The sequence below is a fragment of the Miniopterus schreibersii genome (genome assembly GCF_964146895.1).
Source record: "Miniopterus schreibersii genome assembly, chromosome: 13".
NCBI classification, from domain to species: domain Eukaryota; kingdom Metazoa; phylum Chordata; class Mammalia; order Chiroptera; family Miniopteridae; genus Miniopterus; species Miniopterus schreibersii.
This window is the reverse complement of record NC_138113.1, coordinates 33,150,200-33,173,871: the sequence shown is the minus strand read 5'-3', so window position 1 is coordinate 33,173,871 and position 23,672 is coordinate 33,150,200. Positions and strand designations below refer to the sequence as shown.

The following is a 23,672-nucleotide window of genomic DNA, read 5'->3' as shown; positions in this document are numbered from 1 at the left end:
CCTCCCACACATGCCCAACAGGCTGGGCCTGTAACCGAGGTTCATGCCCTTGGCTGGAATCGAACCCGGGACCCTTCAGTCCATGGGCCGATGCTCTATACTGAGCCAAACTGGCTAGGGTGAATTACTCTAATTCTTTAAGGAATGATTTTTGTTTAAGAAGGCAAAAAAAAAAAAAAAATGTGTATTACATAGTATAGGAAGATTTCTTTGGAGAAGACTTAACATATACTTTAGCTAAATCATATTAGCTTCAGTTAGGAATACCACTGTTCATTTTGAGAAGCAATTGCAAAATTTGAATTTTTATAAAATCAATTTTTAGAAAATTGTATTTTTTAATGGTTGTCGTTAAGTAGCTTGACCTAATTGTATTTACTTTTTTTTTTTTACTCAGGATATATCAACCCAAGAAAGCAACATATTAGGGGCATTCTGTGATATGAATGTAAGTTTTGGCCCTTATTCATTCCCAGGTTTATGGAAAATTTTATGGTTTTTTTTTTTTTTTTTTACATATATGTCTTTTGAGTTTGTTTTTATGTCTGATCAGTATCTTTCCAGTATTGGTAAATAAAGTAAAAATTTTCCTGATTTAGTTTTAAAATAATAAATTTTCTTTTTTCCCTCAGGATGTAGAAGTACCATTGCATTTGCTTCGTTATGTATGTTTGTTTTGTGGGAAAAATGGCCTTTCTCTCATGAAGGATTGCTTTGAATATGGAACTCCTGAAACTTTGCCATTTCTTATAGCACATGCATTTATTACAGTTGTATCTAACGTAAGTATTTGGAATTGGTTTTAACCTTGGGAACAATGTCTAGTATTTTAATGAACTTCACCTCCAGAAAAGGCATGTTTTGAGTGATTTGCATGTACAATAATTTTTTTTTTGTTTATATTTTGAAAAAGTTGAGTACAGAAACCTTCTTAAAGTTTTTTTTAGAAAATGTCAAGAACTCTTTTATTTCAGTATTTTATGTGTATACTACCTTCTTATACTAATAAATAACCAGCATTTAAAAAAAATTCATTAAAATCCAGAAAGTTCTTTTTTGGTGAATAATACTGTTTCAGTCTTATGGCAGCCATAATAAAGTACCACAAACTGGGTGACTTACAACAACAGACATTTATTCTTTCCCGATTCTGGAAACTAGAAGTCAGAAATTAGCTGTCAGCAGGTTGGTTCCTTTTTTGTAGGTTCTTAAGAGGAATTGATTTGGTCTTGTATCCCAGCATCCGGTCGTTGTTGACAATCCTTGATGGTCCTTAGCTTATATATAGATGCATCATTCCAATCTGTGCCTCCATGTTCACATGGCTTTCTTTTGTCTGTGCCTTGTCTCTTCTCTTTCTTGTGTCTGTGTCTCTGCATCCAAATTTCTCTCTTGTAAGAACACCAGTCATTGAACTACAGTCTACCCTAATCCAGTATGACCTCACCTTACTTGATTATATCTTTAAAGTGTTCTTAAAATCTTTATTATAATAAAATTGAATTTGTATAAATTAGCAAATTTAAGTTAAATAGGTAAATTTAGCTATTTACCTGTTATTTGAAATATAAGATAGGTAGCTGTGTACAAAAATTGATTTTAACCTTTCTTGCCTGGGAATTTTTTTTTTTAACTGGAAAATTTTTGGCTTCTTAGAGTTTTTGGTCACTTAAATGATGGTTAGCCTGGGGTACTAACTTGACTTCCCTCTATATTGCAAGTAAAGACCTAACATTTCATTTGCCTTTGTAAAGATAATTCTTTTGTATGTTGTGAATGTCAGTTGCTGTGAAGCACAATAAGTATGGAAGCAGAAATAAATACTTTTTATTGCCTGTATATTAAAATTCAGCCTTTAATAACCTATTTTGGTTGTCATTTTAAAAATTGGTGTAACAAAATTTAAATCTAACATTACCAAAGCCTGAATTCTTGTGTTAACTAAATTACCTTAAATACTAACTAATGTGAAATACTTAAAATACTTTGTTACATTGTTAACAATGATATTCTCTTTGTAATGAAGTAGTATACTGGACAGGGCACTGGCTTTACGTAAATTTATTGAGTATCTGGACCTCCAGGGTTCCATATTTAAAATATATTATTTGTATCAAGACTGTTTTTATTCCCCAAATTTCTTGGTTTCTGACAGGTTGAAAACACTATCTATGAGAATAAAACTACTATAATGTAAGCATATTAGATTTAGAAATGGGGTAGAATATTGTGCACAAAAAAGGAAACATTTTATAACTTAGGTTGGAGCATTTACAGTAAGAGCTTAATTCATAAGTAGTTGTTGATAGTGAAATCAATGTGCGACTCTATAAAATAGATATATCTTTTTTATTATTGATCATAGAGAGAGAGAGAGAAACATCGATGTAAGGGAGAAACAGCCATCGGTTGCCTCCCGCAGGTGCCCCACTGGGGGTCATACCCGCAACCTGGGTATGTGCCCTGACCAGGAATCAAACCCGCCACCTTTGGTGTGTGGGACAATGTTCCAAACAACTGAGCCACACCGGCCAGAGTTAAAACATATTTGTTTTAAATGGATATTGAAGTAATTAGAAATCAGAGGTAATTTGATATTTTTTATTTTTTAATTTAATTTTTTTATTTCTTAGAAAGAATGATGAAATGGTTTATTAAAAACTAAGATGGCTTATTCAAAAACTAGTTTAGTGCTGTAGTATTTGGGTTGTTACCATATTACTTGGATAGGTGGTTCTCCATTTTCAGCAAGAAGCCAGTATTCTTCAGATTGATTTTATGTGTGTGTGCACATATATATAAAATGTACATAGGTTAAATTAATTACTTGATATGTGCATAATTTTATTTCTTAGTTTATCCTTTCCAAAATAAAGAAAATGTGTGTAATTTTAGAGGCAGCAAAATACTAATAGATCTTGTTTTTAATTAAAGTGAAAGACATGTATTCACATATTCATTATGCATTAATGTCATCTTCATGTTTCTTTATAGATTAGAATATGGCTACATATTCCTGCTGTCATGCAGCACATTATCCCTTTTAGGACCTATGTTATCAGGTATGTTTATAATTATATTGTTTTACAGTCCCTTGTTTTCACATTCTCTAGAGAAAATTTTAATTCACAGTTTGGTGTATAGTATTTTTTATGCATATGTTGGTCTATATTTAATGTTTGCTTTTAAACCATTTTTGTCGACCTTTTTTTATTACATGAGTATATAAAAAGAATTAAAGAGATTACCAATGGTTACGTGGTATTCCACTATATTCAGTCAATGAATATATACTAAGTATAGTGTTCTAAGCACCCTGATATAACAGAAGAAAATATTTCTCCTTTTGTGCAACTTTGTACAAAATGAATAAGTAAATGACATAGTTCATCAGCCAGTGATTAGTATTACAGAGAAAAATAGCAGTAAAGGTGAATTGAAAGTTCTAGAGGGTGGGTCACAATTTTAAATATGGGAATAGAGAAAGCCTCGTGGAGAAGGTGACAGTTGAGTTTTGTAAGTCTCAGCCTAGGAAGGAAACCTATGAAGAGGATAGAGAAGAATTGTATTGATTAGAGTTAGAGAATGAACTGTTCAAAGATTGTATTTTTTGGTAGTAATTGTAAGTTCTTTATATTATTTCTCATTTGCAAATATTTGAGTGCTTACTAATTTTTCATTACTGTTTGAGCCGTCCTACAAAGTGTCAGGAAAAGAAACAGGCAGTGATGAATGTTATGCTAGTAAGGTAACATGACGGAGAGAGAATATGAGGCCTTTTCTTTTCTTTTTTTTGTGTTAAGCCTCACCCAAGGATCTTTTCCCATTGATTATTTTAGAGAGAGTGGAAGGGAGAAAGGGAGCAGAGGAGGAGAAGGGGGGGAGAGAGATATCAATCGAAGTGATATAGATTGATTGCCTCCTACACGCACCCTGACCGGGTCTGGGGTTCAAACCTGCAAGCCAGGTACATGCCCTTGACCGGGAATTGAACCCACAACCCTTTGGTTGCCCGGCAGACGCTCTAACCACTGAACCACACCAGGCATGAAGCCTATCTTAAAAGTGACATCTGAAGAACATGAATCAGCTAATCAGATGATAATTAGCATATTTCAGGTAGGAGGAACGTAAAGGTGTAGGCTTTGAAATTGGAAAGAATATGACATTAAAGAAACTAGAAGCAGACTGTGTAGAGCATAGTGAATAAGGGAGCAAAATTATGATTTGAGGTTGGATAAGCAGGGTCAAATTATTGAGGGACCTTCAAGCCATTGTAAGGAGTTTGGATTTAATTTTAGCAATGGGAATCTCTTGAAGGGTTTTAAAGCAGATGAGACAGGCTGGCTTTTAAAAAGATCACTTTGAACGAAACAGATGTCCACTCTCACCACTTTTATTCAGCATAGTACTGGAAGTCCTAGCCAGAGCAGTCAGGCAAGAGAAAGAAATAAAAGGCATCCAAATTGGTAATGAAGAAGTAGAAGTGTTAATTTTTGCAGATGACATGATTTTTAAAAAAAAAATATGTCTATTGATTTCAGAGAGAGGAAGGAAGAGGGAGAGATAGAAACTTCAGTGATGAGTCAGTCATTGATTGGCTGCCTCCTGCATGCCCCCTGCAGGGGATTGAATTTACAACCTGGGCATGTGCCCTGACTGGGAATTGAACTGTGACCTGGATCATAGGTTGATGCTCAATCACTGGCTAGGCGACATGATGATGATTTTTTTTTTTTATAGAAAATCCTAAAGATCACCAAAAAACTATTAGAACCAATAAACGGATACAATAAAGTTGCAGGATACAAAATCAGTGTATAAAAATCCACTGGAGTTCTATTAACAATGACATTTCAGAAAAAGAAATGAAAAAAAAAACCCACCAACTCTTTTTGCAATTGCAACAAAAAGAATAAAATACCTAGGAATAAACAACTAAGGATTTGAAAGACCTATGTACTGAAAACTACAAAACATTTTAAAAAGAGATTGAAAAAGACACAATGAAATGGAAAGATATTCAGTGTTCATCGATTGGAAGAATCAACATAGTTAAAATGTCCATATTACCCAAAGTAATTACAGATTTAATGTAATTCCCATCAAAATAGTGAAATTTAAAATTTATTTTTTATTATATTTTTATTTATTTTTATTTTTATTTAAAAATATTTTTATTGGTTTCAGAGAGAGGAATGGAGAGGGAGAGAGAAACATCAGTGATGAATCATTGATTGGCTTTCTCCTGCACGCCCCATACTGGGGATTGAGCCTGCAACCTGGGAACATGACCTGGGTAGGAATCGAACCCTGACTTCCTGGTTCTTGGGTTGATGCTCAACCACTGAGCTCACCGGCTGGGCCAAATAGTTTAAATTGGGAATGTTAATCCCAGGATTCCAGGTTCTACTGTACTAAACATTTTGATTTTTGAAGATATGGAGCAAAGAAATATTTTGCAAGTTTTGTATGTTTTATTTCTGAAACATTTCAGGTATTTATGCAAGCTCTCTGATCAGGAGTTAAGACAGAGTGCGGCTCGCAACATGGCTGACTTAATGTGGAGCACAGTGAAGGAACCATTGGACACAACATTATGCTTTGATAAAGAAAGCCTAGATCTTGCATTTAAATACTTTATGTCACCTACTTTGACAATGAGGTTGGCTGGACTAAGTCAAATAACGGTAAGCTATACTTCATTTTTGTTTCATTTTTTATTTACATTTCAGACTCTCATCATCACCATAATAATACCTACTATTTATGGAGCACTTACCTCATGTGAGGCATCATACTAAGTATTTTACATGCATTACTTTGTATATGGTCCTTACAAATAATTTCTGTATTCCTATTTTAAATATGAGGAGACTAAGGCTTAGATTTAGAAGGACTTATACCTTATTAGGTCTTTTTGATTTCAGGGTCCAACTCTTTCACTATTTTTTTAACACTTCACTTTTTACGTTTGCAGAGAGAAAAAGAATTAGAGATTATAAGTAGTTAATTCATTATTTAGGGATTGGCCAAATTTGACTAACAAAAACATTTTGTTTGGTTTGCACAATAGCAAATACTATTTTAAATAGGGAGAAATCTGTATTACTGACCTCACTTGTGGGGTGGAGTGGGGTGGTATAGGGAGGAAAACTTGATATCCTAGAGTCTGTATTACATTAACAACAATTTGCTAGAGCTAAAGTAGTTAGCTGCATTCTTTAGAATGGATATGCTTTCTGTGGTTTACCAAGGTCTCTATTGGATTTTCTGCTTGTTTTTGTAGTGTAGTTTTTCTGAAGTAGTTGGATTTTACCGAAGTATTGGACTTGTAAATATAGAAGATACTTGTTGACATTTTCCCAGATTAAATCTTAAATGTGTTTATTTAGTGGGCCTTTCCAAAATTCTATGTAGTGACATACTACTGCCTTGCGTTAGATTTTTGTATTTTTCTCTTTTTTTCTGTAGGCTGCGTAGTGGAATAAAGCATAAGTAATAATTGTGGAATGAATTTATTTAATGTTTTAATATGATAAAGGAAATAGCCAAACTAAATGGGAAGTGTGTGATTATGTATTTAAATTTTATAATTTTGTTCTGGTTATTGATTATGATCTACAAATATCAAACTATGTTTCTTGACAGTTGCTAATATATATAAGAATAATGTTGGAAAACTTTACTTTTCTAATTATAGAATCAACTTCACACCTTCAATGATGTGTGCAATAATGAATCATTGGTATCAGACACAGAAACGTAAGTAGGAGCATTACTTATACATAAATAATACCACTTTAATGTGTAGCTGTTTACATAGTAAATATAATTGTGACTGTTAAATTTGAAGTGTTTACTAGAAATTCTCTGCTTTTTGGCTTCATTTGTGTAGTCTTAGTAAGATTTCAGAACAATATTTTGAAACATTTCTTCACATTTTTTAAAAGCATATATCAAATGGTGTTATTTGCACAAAATGCAAAAGGATGTTATTTATATAGGAGAATTTAGTAGTAAAGAATATGGTACTGATAGTTTTCAGAAAGCACACTTAATGCAGAAAAAGAAAAGACCTCATTCAATACATTTTGTGGAGGAAAACCAGGTTAATGATGCTCATGTATGAAAAAAAGTTTTTATAGCTTAGAGCTTTTCAGGTTCTTAATATTTATTTCAATATTTATTAAGTTCTTTCATCGTAGAAATCAGTTTTTAAATCTTAGGTGGTAGTATGTTTTCTTTGAACAGTTATAAAGTTAAGGTGTTAGAAAACTCATAGTTACATGAATGTGTCATATATTTGCTTTACTGTAACTTTTGTGCATTAATCTTAGTTCTGTCCTATGGAGCTAATCTCAGTTGAATCCAGCCCTTTGTGAATTTGAAAATCAGAGACTATGTTTCTTTTCTTTTTTCTTTTTTAAAAATTGATTTGAGAGAGAGAGGAAAGGGGGGAGAGAGAGAAACATCAGTCAGTAGCTTCCTGTATATACCCCACCTGGGGATGGAACCCACAACCTGGGTATGTTCCTTGACTGGGAATCAAACTGGCGACTTTTTGGTATACAGGTTGTCACCCAAGATGTTACTCAACCAACAGCCACACCAGCCAGGGGGAGGCTGTCTCCTTCTCTTTTTTTCCTCCAGGCTGAAGCTTTCTTATTTCTTCAATTATTCTTCATATGCTATGGTTTTTAGATTTATTGCCAGATCAGTCATTTAGCTCTGGCAACATTTTTTGTCAGTGGTCCCCTTAAAATGTGTTGTCCAGAATTGGTTGTATATTTATAAATTCTGGGTTGTACTAGAAGTGCTGTTTCATATCATCAGGACATTATATAGACTATATCAAATATGTGTAAAACTACAGTTCTGGATTTCCTCTTTGACCACTCAGTGCCCACCCCACCCACTCCAACCACATACATACCTCTACCCCCACAACACTGCCTAATAGAATGTAGGCAATCCCCATCCCTTTCCCCCCACTCCCTGCAACAACAACAGAATACCTGGAATCATCAGTGCAGTAATCCCACAAGTCCAGGCTAGGTCTTTTTTCTTCTTCTTTTTTTTAAATAAAGACTTTTTCACAAAATATTAGCAAATCAAATCTAAAAATGTATAAAAAAAGAATTATTCGCCATGACCAAGAGAGATCCTCAGGTATGCAGGGCTGGTTCAACATCTCAAAATTAATATAATCCATCATATCAATAAAGAAGAAAAATCCATGGTCATACGGAGAGATTTAGAAAAAGCATTTGACATAATCACTCATTTGTGATAAAAACTCTTAGTAAACTGGAAATAGAAGGGAACTTCCTCAACTTGATAAAGAACATTTACAATAAACCTACAGCTAACATCATATGTAATGGTGATAAGCTCAAAGCTTTTCCACTAAGATTAGGAACAAGGAGAGGATGTCCCTCTCACCACTGCTTTTCTCCATTTTGCTGGAATGTCCTACCTAATGCAGTAAGGCAAAAAAGGGAAATGAAAGGTATACAGATGAGAAGGAAGGAGTAAAAATCTTTGAAAGATACCAAAACTCTGATGAAAGATATCAAAGAACTAAATAAATGGAAAGATACTTCATATCAGTGGGATAGGAAGACTCAGAATTCTAAAGAAATCAGTTCTTCCCATCTTGATCTGTACAAATTCAGTGTAATCTCAGTTCCAGCAAGTTATTTTGAGGACATTGATAAACTGATTTTAACGTTTAGATGGAGAGACAAAACACCCAGAATAACCAATACAGTATTGAAAAGCAAAGTATAAAGTTGGAGGCTCTGTACTTCAAGACTTAATATAAAGCTACAGCAATCAAGACAGTGTGGTTTTGGTTTAAAAAAAAAAAAAAAAAAGGATCCATAGAAAGGATAGAGAGGTCAGAAATAGGCCTATATAAATATAATCCATCCACTGATCTTTTGACAAACAAAGGCAGTACAGTGGAGCAAGGATAGTCTTTTCAACAAGTGGTGTTGAAGCAATTGGAGAAACACTTGTAAAAACGAAAAGAATCTAGACATAGACCTTACACCCTTAACAAAAATTAATGCAAATGGATTACACATCTAAACTTAAAATGCAAAACTGTGAAACTCCTAGAAGATCATATAGGAGAAAACCTAGATGGCCGTGGGTGTGGTGATGACCTTTTGAATACAATACCATGATTTGTGAAAGAAAGAATTGGTAAGCTGAACACCATCAAAATTAAAAACTTCTGTTTTGCTAAAGACAATGTCAAGAGCCTAAGAAGACAAGCCCACATACAGGGGGAAAATACTTGCAAAAGACACATGTGATAAAGGACTGTTATCCAAAATATACAGAGAACCCAAAAGTCAGGAATAAGAAAAAACCTGATTAGAAATATGCCAAAGACTTTAACAGACACCTTGTCAAAGAAGATATATAGATGGCACATAAGCACATGAAAAAGATGTTCCACATCCTCTTTCATCAGTGAAATGCAAATTAAAATAACAGTGAGATTCCATTACTCAACTATTAGAATAGTCAAAATTCAGAATACTTAAAACACCATATGCAGACAAGGATGTGTAGCAACAGGAAGTCTCATTCATTGCTGGTAGGAATGCAGGAAAGCACAGCTATTTTGGAAGACAGTTGGGCAGTTTCATACAAAATTCAACATCCTCTTAGCTCATGATCCAGCAGTCATGCTCTCTGGTATTTACCCAAAGGAGTGGAAAACTTAATGTCCACATAAAAACTTACAGATATTTATATCAGCCTTGTTCATAATTGCCTAAACCTAGAAGGAACCAACAGCCATTGATAAATACAACTAATGGATAAATCTTATGTTGAGTGAAAGAAGCCAGATTTAAAAAAGAGTGCATACTGTATCACTTTAAAATATAAAATTCTAGAAAATGAAAACTAATCTATAATAATACAACGTAGGCCACTAGTTGGGGAATGAGGTTGTGAGGGCTGGAAAGGGGATGGATTACAAAGGGGCGTAGAGAAACTTTTTAGGTTGATGCGTTTGTCATCGTGATGCTGGTGATAGATTCATAGATGTATACTTAAGCTTTAACTCATCAAATTTCAAATATAGGGTGGGGCAAATAGGTTTACAGTTGTATGGAAAATAGCACAATAATTAATAAACTGTTTCACATACAACTGTAAACCTATGTTTGCCCCACCCTATATGTTTAGTTTATTAGATGTCATGTATATCTCAAAGTTGTAAAAGACAACTGATAAACCCATACTACCTTATAGGTAGAACTAACATAATAGTTTAATTTGTATACCAGTGAGTGAGTTATTACTCTAAAAGAGAATAGCTTTTAGATCTTAAAAAATGAAGGGTAATCAGAAAGAATATATGTACCCCTATGTTCATAGCAGTGCTATTTACAAAAGCTAAGATCTGGAAACAGCCCAAGTGCCCATCAGTAGATGAGTGGATAAAAAATATGTGGTATATTTATACAATGGAGTACTATGCAGCTGTAAAAAAGAAGGATCTCTTACCCCTTGAGATAACATGGATGGACCTGGAGAGTATTACGCTAAGCAGAATAAGCCAATCAGAGAAAGACAAGTACGCCATGATCTTGCTTATATGTGGAATCTAATAAACAAAACAGATTGACAAACAAAATAGATCCAGAGACATGGGAACATGGAACAGTCTGAGGAATCTCAGGGGGTGTGGGAAGAGATTAACCAAAGAATTTATATGCATGTATGCGTAACCATGGACACAGACAGTAGTGCAGTGAATGACTGGGGTAGGGTTGGGAGCAGGGGGGAGGGGGTTATTGGGAGGGGAGGGACATCTGTAATACTTTCAACAAAATAAGTTTTTAAAAAATGCAGAGTAAAATTGTTCTAAAATAAGGTTATTTTTTTTAAATGAAGGATGAGTTATGTTGGTAAACGTAACTAAGTTGTTCTGAGCGATCAGTTGATATCTTTGGACCACATTAGTGGAATCTTGATTAGTATCAGGCAGGAGACTTGCATTTTGACTTGGAGTTAATTTTTTTCATCCTTTTGGTAATATACTTTAGATTGCCATAGAGATCATATTGGGAAAGCTTCACTGAACACTTTAGTGCCTACTATGGGAATTAAAAAGTAGGAAGGGAAAGTCCTTGAGTAGGAACATACATTGCTTATTTAGGTGTTACACTTGCTGTTCTCACCTGTGTACCTGGTGGTGTTACTCTAACTTTCCAGGAATTTTTTTTTTATTTGTCAAGTTAGGTAATATTACCATTTCTTATATTTTACTTGTTGTTCTTTGTGTAGTAATCTAAACAGCTAATTGTGTATAATCACTTTTTATAATTTGCGAACAAATTTAGGTTTTCAATTGTGTCTGCCTTTTAGACATGGGTAAGTGATGCTAATATTTTTTTAATATATTAACTATTTTTATTATTTGATTTTAGGTCCATTGCAAAAGAACTTGCAGACTGGCTTATAAGCAACAATGTAGTAGAGCATATATTTGGACCAAATTTACATATTGAGGTTTGTGTATGATTATGTGACTACTTTGCTCTATTAAGACAGAAGAATATTTTTAAAAAGTAACTATAGTAAGTTTTTCTTTTCCAGATTATCAAACAGTGCCAAGTGATTTTGAATTTTTTGGCAGCTGAAGGGCGACTGAGTACTCAGCATATTGATTGCATTTGGGCTGCAGCACAGGTAATATTAACAGCTCACATTTATTGAGTGCTTCCTCATTATATGTTCTAAGTGCCTTCCTCCCTTATGAAGTAGGTTCTGATATCCCATTTTATAGCTAAGAAACTGAGACATGGGAGAAGTTGGGAATGGAACCTATGAAGTCTGACTTCTAGAGTCCGTGTCTTATCCTATTACCAGTAAAGCTAAAGGAAATGAGTTGGGTAATTGGAAGTTCTCGACAAAAATTATCTTGGCTTATTAAGAAACATTTTCCTATTATTTGCATTTATATACTGAACCCCTTCTATCCTGAACATTGTGTTGGTATGTTTCTTTTCTTTTGTTTTCTTTTTCTTCTTTTTTTAAAATTTTGTTGTTGAGAGTATTATAGGTGTCCCATTCTCACCCCCCCAATTGAACTCTTCCACATCACTCTCACCCCCTCCCCAGGCCTTCACCCCATTATTGACTGTGTCCATGGGTTATGCTTATATGCATGTAACTTCTTTGGTTAATCTCTTCCTACTCTCCACCCCCCTTCCCTCTTTCCTCTGAGATATGACTGACTGTTGCAAGTGTCAATGTCTCTGGATCTGTTTAGTTTGTCAGATTCTTTTGCTCATTAGCTTCTTCTTAAAGAAGACCCTTCAACTTTTCCTGTAGTGCTGGTCTGGTGGTGATGAACTCCTTTAGCTTCTTATCTGTGAAGCTCTTTATCTGACGTTCAATTCTAAATGATAGCTTTGCTGGGAAGAATAATCTTGGTTGTAGGTTCTTGCTTTTCATCACTTTGAATATTTCTTGCCACTGCCTTCAGGCCTGCAATGTTTCTGTTAAGAAATCAGCTGAGAGCCCAGCCGGGCGTGGCTCAGTGGTTGAGCGTCGACCTGGGATCCAGACGATTGGGGTTCGATTCCTGGTCAGGGCACATGCCCCGGTTGTGGGCTTGATCGATGACTCTCTCATCATTGATATTTCTCTCTCTCCCTCTCCTTTCCTCTCTCTGAGATCAATGAAGATATATTAAAAAAAAAAAATCAGCTGAGAGTGTGTGGGTGCTCCCTTGTAGGTAACTAACTGCTCTGCTTTTCTCTTGCTGCTTTTAAGATTCTCTCTTTGTGTTTAACCTTTGGCATTTTAATTATGATGTGCCTTGCTGTGGGCCTCTTTGGGTTCCTCTGTTTGGGACCCTCTGTGCTTCCTGGACTTGTAAATCTATTTCTTTCCCCAGGTAGGGGAAGTTTTCTGTAATTATTTTTTCAAATAGGTTTTCAATTTCTTGCTCTGTTTTTTCTTCTCCTGGCACCCCAATAATACGAATGTTGGGCCTCTTGAAGTTGTCCCAGAGGCTCCTTATACTATCTTTATATTTCTGGATTCTTTTTTCTTTTTGCTCTTCTGGTTGGGTGTTTTTTGTTTCCTCATGTTCCAAATTGCTGATTTGATTCTCAGTGTCCTCTACTCTACTGTTGATTCCCTGTAAATTATTCTTCATTTCAGTTTGTGTAGCCTTCATTTCAAATTGGTTCTTTATTATGTTATCGATTTTCTCAGTTATTTCCCTAAAAGTCTGCTTAAACATCCTTATAAACAAAATTCTGAACTCTGTATCTGTTAGCTTGCTTGGATCTATTTCATTTAGTTCCTCTTCTAGAGATTTCTTCTGTTCTTTCTTTTGTGACATGTTTCTTTACCTCTACATTTTGGCTGCTTTCAGGTGTTTGTTTCTATGTATTAGGTAGACCTGCTATGTCTTCTGGAATTTGTAGAGTGGCTTTGTGTTGTAGGTGTCTTGTAGGGTCCAGTGGCTCAGCCTCCCCAGTCACCTGAGCTGGGCCTTCTAGGTGCTCCCCTGTGTGGGCTGTGTGCATTGTCCTGTTGTAGTTGAGCCTTGGTTGCTGCTGGCTTCACTGGGAGGAATTAACCCCCAGACCAATCGGCTATGAGGACCAGCTGCAACTACAGCCAAAGAGCTGCTGTGCTGGAGACACCCCTATGGAGCAGGATTTACTTTAGTGGAGCTTTGATGTTCACCAAGTGTGCCCCTTGAGTGTGTGACTTGTGGATGTGGTAGGGTTTTAATCCAGTGTGGTCGAGTCTGACCACCAGGTGCACTGTCTTTGGGGCCTCCAGGGAGGTGCAAAATCAGCCTCTGCCAGTGCCTTGCCCAGGGTCCTCCAGCATGAGCTACACAGCAAACCATAGTTGGCTACTACTTGTGCTGGGCTTGGAAGTGCCCAGGAGGTCAAGCTATAAACCGGTGCAGGCTGCACTAGTGCCAAGCCTGGGGCCACTTATCAAGACGTTTGGGGCACGCTGAGGGCAGCTGCTGCTTGTTTGAGAGATTTTAGGAAAGTCCTAAGCATGAGGCTTGAGAGGCCACTTGCACAGAAAAGCCCCTGGAAATGGCCTGGATGAGCCTGCAGGTGGGGAGGGGCGGGGCCTCTGGGAATCATGGGGCGGGGCCAGAGGTGTGAGTCAGGTGCTGGCGATTCAAATATGGCGCCTGCCTGCCGGCTGTGTACCCGGTTGACTGGCCAAAGGAGCCATGGCCTCTGCCAGCTCTTCTGCCTGAGAGAAAGCTGCCCCTCCAGTTCTCACCTCGATTTCAGGCAGGTTAGTTCCTCCCAGTGTCCCAGGTTCCTTTCAAGCTGCTGCCTGGTGGGTGGGCTCAGAGGGAGTGCGTCGGAGTCCGTGCGTGGGCCCTTTAAGAGGAAAGCCTGGCGCTCCTGCAGCCTCTGCCACCCTCAGCCACAGTCCCTGCTGGTTTTCCCAGCCCCAAGTTGTGGGGACTTCTCTTTCCGGCCCTGGAGCCCCAGGAAACCTCCACCCCAAGATGTCCCTCCTGGGTTTAAAGTGTCCCACCGGGTGTGGACCCCCGGCCTCGTCTCCAGGATTCAGCCCCAATCCGCCTGCATCTCAGCCCCTCCTACCGGTCTTGGTGCTTCTTTAGTTCCCTGGTTGTAGGGCTTCTATTCAGCCAGATTTCAGGAGGCTCTGAGTGATAGTTCTGTATTTTAGTTGTAATTTTGATGTGGCTGCGGGAGGCGGCAGGTATAGCTGTTACCTATGCTGCCATCTTGTTTCTGTTTTTTTTAATTTAATTTTTGAATAGGCATATATCCACTTGGTTCAAAATCCAAAAATTAAATATAAAAGGATATGTTACACATTTTCCTCCTTCTGCTCCTGTCTCCCAAGCATGCAGTTCTTATCCTTTCAGGTGCCTCATGGATTTTATATACAAATAGTTAATTGTAAACATTTCTCTTCCCTTTTCTTCCTCTTTTCCACAAATATCATGTATTAAATGGACTTGGCTTTTTTTCGCTTAATTTATCTTGGTGATTATTCCGTATCAATACATCAGACACTTATCTTTTTTTTAAAGACTCCATAGTGTTTCATTATATACATGCACTGTGATTTAATTAACCAATTCTTATTTATAAGCATTATTCCCCCTCAGTCTTTTCTATTATACACAGTGATGCAATAAGTAGCTTCTAACAGTCATTTCACGCATATGGAATTATGATGTAGGATTAGTTCCTACTTATAAATAGAATTGTTAAGATAAAGCATGTGTGGTTTACTTGTAGTTAATGATGTGATGGTGGCACTTTTCCCTTATTCTCTTCAATACATTGTGTTCTGAAACTTCTTGATGTTTGCTAAACTGATTGGTTAAGGTGGTATCTTGGCTGTTTTAAATTTGCATTTCTTTCATTTGAATCAGGTTCCAAATCTTGTGTTTAAGAGCCAGATGTTTTTGTGTTCTTTTCTGGGAATATCTGTTTATAAAGTCTTTGCTATTTATTAGTTGCTATACTTGTTCTCTTTTCATAGGAGATCTTTATGTAATGAAATTAGACTTTTGTCTGTGTTATGAGTTATGACTTTTACTTTGATTAAAGGTGACTTTTGTTGATCCTTTCCAGTTTGTGGTTTCAAACTTGTGGTTGAATATTTTTATGGCCTATGAATTTTGAATAATTTATGGGATTTGTGTGTAAAATTTAGTATGTTAAGTAAACAATATCTAAACTATTATTCTTAAACTCTTAAAATGAAATATCCACCAGAATGCAGTAACTTTATTCCAGAATTGGTATTTATGAAACAAAGAAGCCTGAATTTTGCAGCTTATTACTACTTTTAAATATGTAAAAATACTAGATTAGGTAATGTCTGTTACAAATCATTGTAATGTGTTATAATTGTAAAATATACAAAAGAAATACATTTGCATATTCATATAAAGGATAGACTTGATCTTTAAAATGTTTTTAATATGAGGGGAATTGAAATTCTATTTTCCTATACAAAATATGATACGCCGTTTTGTTTTTTTCTGTGTCATTCGGTATTTCAAAGTTTTTGTATATAGCCTTGATGTTGTTTGTTCGTAGGAATTTTAATTTTATTTTTGTTGTTATAATAGCAACTTCTCATATTTTTTCCATTATATTTTCTTTCATTATATTTGATGATCACTACATAATGTGCATAGTTTTTATCATATGTAAACCTTTTCCGATTTTTGATTGTTTATTGTGAGCCTTGATACTTAATTTTTAGATTGGTTGTAATTTTTCAATACATTTTTGACTTTCCATTTTTGACTTTAATATTGTATATTTAAAATCACTATCATTTTAACAAATTAAAAAAGTTCGTGTTTTTGAATAAAGAGTAATTTTCTTCTGTTGCAGCTTACTCTCAAAGTATTCTGAGCTACAGTTTTCTCTGTCGGTAGATTTTTAAATGTATTCCCATTTTAATATGTTAATTATGCATTTCATTAAGGTAGATGTGAGATGAAATGTCACTGGGGTAGGCATACTTGAAAAAGGGAAGATTGCCAGGCACAACTTTCTCTAGAGAGTGACATATTTTTTTTTTTTTTTAAGTATACCTTTATTGATTTCAGAGAGAGGAAAGGAGAGGGAGAGAGAGAGATAGAAACATCAATGATGAGAGAGTCATTGATAGAGCCTGCAACACGGGCATGTGCCCTGACCGGGAATCGAACCCCAATCGCCTGGATCCCAGGTCGACGCTCAACCTCTGAGGCACTCCCAGCTGTGCTTGACATCTTCATTAACATCAAGAATCACAAAGTCTGCCTTGACTTTTTCTGTAAAGGATTAAATCATTAACTTTTTAAAAAATGTATTCCCATTTTAGTCATTCAGACATTTTTTGAAATCTCATCTATTATTGATTCATTTTCTTTGTGGGTTTAAAAAAAATTCTAAAATACATTAATGATTGATTCTCTTCTGTGGAAGATGAGGAAATTTTCATCATTTCTCTCTCTTTTTTTAATCCTCACTCAAGGATATGTTGTTTTTAATTTTTACGGAGAAGGGTAACATCAATTGGTTGCCTCTTGTACTCACCCTGACGGGTGATTGAACCTGCAACCTAGGTATGTTGACTGGGAATCTAACCTGCCACCTTTTGGTGTACAGGATGATGCTCCAACCAACTGAGCCACCCAGCCAGGGCTCATTTTTCTCTTGTCATTTTCTACTTCCCAGTATTTATTTATTCATTCATTCATTCATTTTAAATATGTCTTTATTGATTTCAGAGAGAGGAAGGCAGAGGGGAGAGAGATAGAAACATCAATGGTGAGAGTGTAGTCACTGATCGGCTGCCTTCCGGAACCCAGGCGTGTGCCCTGACCGGGAATCGAATCGCGATCCCCTGGATCCTAGGTTGATGCTCAGCCGCTGAGCCACGCCCGGCCAGGCCCAGTTTTTATTAATTGTTATTTGTACTTTATCAAATTACAAGTGACCCTTGAACAACATGAGTTTGAACAATGCGGGTCCACTTATACATAGATTTTTTTCTCAATAAATAAACAGTACTGTAAATGTATTTTTCTTAGAGTTTTCTTAACTTTTTTCTCTAGTTTACTTCACTAGAATACAGCATATAATACATGTAACATACAAAATATGTGTTGACTGTTTATGTTATCTCTAGGGTTCCAGTCAACAGTGAGCTATTCGTTAGGTTTTTGGGGTGTTAAAAGTTATATGTGGATTTTCGACTGCACTGGGGTATGTCAGCACCCCTAATCTCCATGTTGTTAAAGGGTCAAGTGTATATAATGTTTAAATTTTACACTATAACTCCCTCAGTTTTTTCATACTAATTTTGTCTTTAGGCATATGACTCACCAAAAATGACATTTCCACATATCAGAGTTCATTGTATGTATTCTTGTGGATTTCACAGAACAGCCCTTGGTTTTCCCTGAAGAGAAATTTGTGGATATTATATTCTGAGTTTCTACACATTGAAGATATCTCGCACTTTAAGAGTTTGACTGAATGTAAGACGCTAGAGCTAGTCGTATTTCCCCTCAGAACTTTGTAGTAGACGTGATTTTCATTGTTTTTGGAACATCTTTTAGTTCTTAAAAAGACTTTTTATTGATTTTTAGAGAGAGGGGAGGGGAGAAGGAGAGAGAGAAACATCGACGTGAGAGTGAAGCATCAGTCAGCTGCCTTTTGCATGCCCCCTGCATGCCCCCTACCGAAGGTCAAGCCTACACCTGGGCATGTGCTCTGTCCATGAATTGAACCAGCAACCTTTTGGTGCACAGAACCACACCCAGCCAACTGAGCCACATTGGCCAGGGCTAGTTTTAGTTTTTTATGAAGATACATATTTACCTCTTTGTTGGCAGAATTTTTCTCATGTAAGTTTTCGGGTGTTCCTTAATCCCATGAGAGTTTTTATTTTTTAACTTGTGTAGAGTTTTTGGTTGATGGCTTTTAACAAAGTATATATTTTTTATTTTGTTTATTTTAAAATTCTTTGTTGTGGTGCAAATATATATAACGTAAAACTTAACCATTTTAACCATTTGTGTGTACACAGATTTGTGGCATTAAGTGCATTCACATTTGCCTGTGCAGTACTCAAAACTTGAACATCATCCCAACAAAAACTGTACGAATTAAACAATGACTCCTCTTCTCCCTCCCCATAGCCCTTGGTTTCCTCTATTGTAAATTATATCGGTATGAATTTACCTATTCTAGGTACTTCATTTAAAATGAATCATACAGTATTTGTCTATGTCTAGCTTATTTTACTAAACACAGTGTTTCCATCCGTGTTATAGCATATATAAAATTTTTCTTTTTTATAGCTAAATATTCCACTGTATATACTACATTTAGTTTATCCATTTATCCATCACTGGACATTTGAGTTGCTTCTACCTTTTGGCTATTTATTGTGAATAATGCTTCTGTTAACATGGGTGTACAGATATGTGTTTGAGTCTCTGCTGTGAATTCTTCTGTATATATACCTAGGGGTAGAACTGCTGGTTCATATGGTGAGTCGATGTTTAACCTTTTGAGAAACCATCAAACTTTTCCACAGTAATACAGGAGGATTCCAATTTATTCACATCCTTGCCATCACTTGTATTTTTGCCTATAAAAAAAAAATTTTTTTGCTATCCTAGTAGTTGTGAAGTGGTATCTCATTGTGCTTTTAATTTGTATTTATTTTCATTTCCTAATGACTAATGATATTAAACAGCTTTTCATGTGTGCATTGGCCATTTGTATATCTTTTTTGGAGAATGTTTATTCAAATTCTTTGTCCACATTTGAATTGGGTTGTTTGGGTTTTTTGTTAGGTTTTAGGAGTATTTTAAATATTCTAGATAATAATCACTTATTAAATAATTTGCATATATTTTCTCCAAATCTGTGTTTTCTTTTGCTTTCTTGAACATATCCTTACATGCAAAAAGTCTTAATTTTTAAATTCAGTTTATCTGTTTTTTCTCTTGTTCCCTATAATTTTGGTGTCTTCTTGATGAACATCATTGCCAAATAGAATGTTGTGAAGATTTTCCCCAGTATTTTCTTAGAACAGTTTTATGTATTTGCTGATTTAGGTCTTTGGTCCTTTTTGAGTTAATTTTGTTTATGGTGTAAGGTAAAGTCTACCTTCATTTTTCTCAGCACCTTTTGTTGAAAAGACTGTCCTTTTCTCATTGAATGGTCTTGGCATCATTTTTTTTAATTTAAATATATCTTTATTGATTTCAGAGAGGAAAGGAGAGGGAGAGAGAGAGATAGAAACATCAATGATGAGAGAGTCATTCATTGATCGAGCCCACAACCCGGGCATGTGCCCTGACCGGGAATCGAACCCCAGTCGCCTGGATCCTAGGTCGATGCTCCACCGCTGAGCCACGCCTGGCCGGGCAGGCATCATTGTTGAAAATGAGTTGACCATTCATGTGAATGTTTATTTCTGGATTTTCTATTTTACTCCACCTGCCTGTCTGTCCTTAAAAAGCATATTGTTTTAATTACTCTCATCGTAAGTTGCAAAGTCGTCTTTTGGAAGATTATTTTGGCTTTTTAGAACTCCTGGCAATTCCATATGAATTTGAGGATTGGCTGTTTCATTTCTTCCTAGGCTCTTGAATTTTGATAGGGAGTATATTGAATCTACATCGGTTTGGGTAGTATTAACGTCTTAACAGTGTTAAGTTTTCCTATTTATGAACATGGAATGTTTTACTTATTTATTGAAATCTTAAATTTCTTTCAGCAGTGTTTTGTTGTTTTCAGTGTACATCTTTTACCTACGGTAGATTCATTCCTAAGTATTTTATTTTGTGTGCTATTACACACATTATTTCTCTTTTAATTTTAAGTTATTTTCATTGTAACTGCCTACATTTTAATTTATTAGTTTTTTTTCCTCTTTCTCAAAAGCATTTTATTTTATTATTTTTAAAAATTTTAATTTTGTTTAAAATATTCCAGATGTCCCTTTTTCTCCCCAATGACCCGTTCCACCCGGTCCCATCCCCCTCCCCAGTCCCTCTCCCCACCATTGTCCGTGTCCTTGGGTTGTGCATATATGCATATAAATTCTTTGGTTACTCTCTCCCCCTCCACCCACTCATGATATGTACATTAATTTATTTGGCATCTTCTTCATACTTAGATTCCAGAAACTATTCATTGTGGGCTTTTCTCTTGTAGTTAGAAAATTAAGCTTATAATGTTCTGCTTATGTGGAATTTTATTTTCACAATTTTATGTACTGCCATTTATGATATTTGGTAATTAGCATTATACCAACATACTAAAAAGTATTAGTGTAACAACCACATTGGTTTTTAAAACTAAAAAAAATACAAACTGCATAACTTCTTTGTTACCATATTATTTATTTATGTAAGGTGATTGTTTTTGACTATTGTCTCTACCTTTTATTTTGTAGTTGAAACATTGTAGTCGGTATATACATGACTTATTTCCTTCACTCATCAAGAATTTGGATCCAGTACCACTTAGACATCTTCTTAATCTGGTCTCAGCCCTTGAGCCAAGTGTTCATACTGAACAGGTAATTTACTCAAAAACAAAACATAGTGATAGTTATTTTTTTAGTAATGTGAAAATTTATCTGTGATTCAGATAATTTAACTTGTAGTTTACTAATGTTAGCATTTTAATTAGGCAAAAGGATATTAAATTTGTTATAATGTTGCCTAAAACCTCTAATTTCTACCTCTTTCTCTTTTTTTAAAGACACTATACTTGGCATCGATGTTAATTAAAGCATTATGGAATAATGCACTAGCAGCTAAGGCTCAGCTATCTAAACAGAGCTCTTTTGCATCTTTATTAAATACTAATCTTCCCATTGGAAATAAGAAAGGTTAGTAAAGTGTAATGTATTTTTTAAAGTAAGTTATGCAAAGTTTGTAACTCAGATTTGAAGTAGTTTCTGTTTTATAGTTCAGTTCAACCCCAATTTCAGAATAAATTTGAGGTGGCCACTAGAGTGTTTATGAAAGGGTGAATAAATTGGAGTTAGTTCGTCCTATGGCTGTCACTTCAGGTGTTTTATATGTGCTTTTACATGTATATACCTTTCTAGGACTTTCTAAAACATTATACCCCAATTTTTGTCTCCTGACATCATATACTACTCTTTTCTTAGGCTTTTCTGTGTAGGCACTCACAACTACTATTGCAGGTGGTGGGGACTTCAATTATTGCAGATTTCCCTACCTGTATCTTATTGATTATGTAATAAGAACAACTGATATGCTGTCCCAAAGAAGCCCAGTCATTTAGAATATTTCCCTCCTGTTTTTTCCTTTTCCTTCAGAGGAAGAAGAGCTGAGAAGAGCAGCTCCATCACCTTGTAAGTTGAGTCTTAGAAGTGCATGGCAAGATGACTTATACTTTTATATTGATGGTGGTCGTGTAGTTAATTGACTTTATATATTTGTATTAGTCATAAAGTTCATTTTGAGCAGAGGATGTAAACCCTTAACTAGTTACCCAGCTCGCTCACCCTTTTGTTTAAACTATTAGTAATCCTGACTTGATTGAAATTGCGGATATTCTTTTGGCAAATGTTAACATATTTACAGATTATATTTTTGTCTAATTAGCATGAAGCTTTGGTAAATCAAAGAATCAAAGGACTGTGCCATTCTGATAGATCCATGTTAATATAAATTAGAAGTAAAACAAAAAATCTATTTAATATAGGGTCACCTGCAGCTAGTCCTCAAAGCAGTGATAACAGTGATACCCATCAAAGTGGAGGCAGTGACATTGAAATGGATGAGCAACTTATTAATAGAACAAAACATGTGCAACAGCGACTTTCAGATACAGAGGTATGAAAAAAGTCTCCCCCCTCCCCAGTAATTTTTGGGTTTCTGCCATGTTTATCCCTTGAACTGGGAATATAAATGTGATCTATGTTCAGGCCTAATCTCTCTTTTCTTTTAATCCTCACCTGAGGATATTTTTTCCATTGCTTTTCAGAGAGAGAGAGCGATTAGTTGCCTCCCCACCCTGACCAGGGCTGGGGATCGAGCTTGCATCCGAGGTACGTGCTCTTGGCCAGAATTGAACCCCGGGCCTTTCAGGCCACGGGACAATGCTCTAACTACTGAGCCAAACTGGCCAGGGCCTTAATCTCTTTTAAGTAGTATTATTGAGGTGCTTTTATTTTCTTTGAGTTTTTAATTCCATTTTGTATTGTTCAAAGGAATGAGTCAAGACTGTGACAGCCTTTTAAAAAGTACAGTGTTGTGTTGATGTCAGTTACTTTTTCTTAGTAGTGTAAATATTTATTTAAATCTGTTTGTTTCTAAATACAGGAATCCATGCAGGGAAGTTCTGACGAGACTGCCAACAGTGGTGAAGATGGAAGCAGTGGTCCTGGTAGCAGTAGTGGGCATAGTGATGGATCTAGCAATGAGGTGAATTCTAGCCATGCAAGCCAGTCAGCTGGGAGCCCTGGCAGTGAGGTACAGTCAGAAGACATTGCAGATATTGAAGCCCTTAAAGAAGAAGATGAAGATGATGATCATGGTCATAATCCTCCTAAAAGCAGTTGTGGTACAGATCTTCGGAACAGAAAGTTAGAAAGTCAAGCAGGCATTTGCTTAGGGGATTCCCAAGGTCCATCAGAAAGAAGTGGGACAAGCAATGGAACAGGAAAAGACCTGGTTTTTAACACTGAGTCACTGCCATCAGTAGATAATCGAATACGAATGCTAGATGCATGTTCACACTCTGAAGACCCAGAACATGATATTTCAGGGGAAATGAATACTGCTCACATAGCACAAGCATCTCAGGAATCTTGTATTACACGCACTGGGGATTTTCTTGGGGAGACTATTGGGAATGAATTATTTAATTGTCGGCAGTTCATTGGTCCTCAGCATCACCACCATCACCACCACCATCATCACCACCATGATGGGTAAGTTTACTTTAAAAAAACAAAAAAACAAAAAACAGCTTATGTTTTCTTTTTTCTTCTTCTTTTTTTTTAATATATCTTTATTGATTTCAGAGAGAGGAAAGGAGAGGGAGAGAGAGAGAGAGAAACATCAATGATGAGAGAGTCATTGATCAAACCTGCAA

General features: G+C 35.8%; 1 protein-coding gene across 4 annotated transcripts in view; it reads left to right on the top strand.

Annotated features, from left to right (window-relative positions):
* USP34 (ubiquitin specific peptidase 34) overlaps positions 1 to 23,672 on the top strand; it is a 184,342-nt gene that overhangs the window by 39,487 nt on the left and 121,183 nt on the right. For 3 of the 4 annotated variants that reach the window (XM_081155773.1, XM_081155774.1, XM_081155771.1), the window contains exons 4-15: positions 398 to 448; positions 633 to 782; positions 2,995 to 3,062; positions 5,498 to 5,690; positions 6,704 to 6,765; positions 11,460 to 11,541; positions 11,629 to 11,721; positions 20,992 to 21,117; positions 21,303 to 21,432; positions 21,889 to 21,924; positions 22,278 to 22,408; positions 22,898 to 23,508. In XM_081155773.1, the coding sequence (XP_081011899.1) occupies positions 398 to 448; positions 633 to 782; positions 2,995 to 3,062; positions 5,498 to 5,690; positions 6,704 to 6,765; positions 11,460 to 11,541; positions 11,629 to 11,721; positions 20,992 to 21,117; positions 21,303 to 21,432; positions 21,889 to 21,924; positions 22,278 to 22,408; positions 22,898 to 23,508 (1,733 nt within the window). The remainder of the gene's footprint in view (positions 1 to 397; positions 449 to 632; positions 783 to 2,994; positions 3,063 to 5,497; positions 5,691 to 6,703; positions 6,766 to 11,459; positions 11,542 to 11,628; positions 11,722 to 20,991; positions 21,118 to 21,302; positions 21,433 to 21,888; positions 21,925 to 22,277; positions 22,409 to 22,897; positions 23,509 to 23,672) is intronic. The other variant, XM_081155772.1, reaches the window with a different exon arrangement.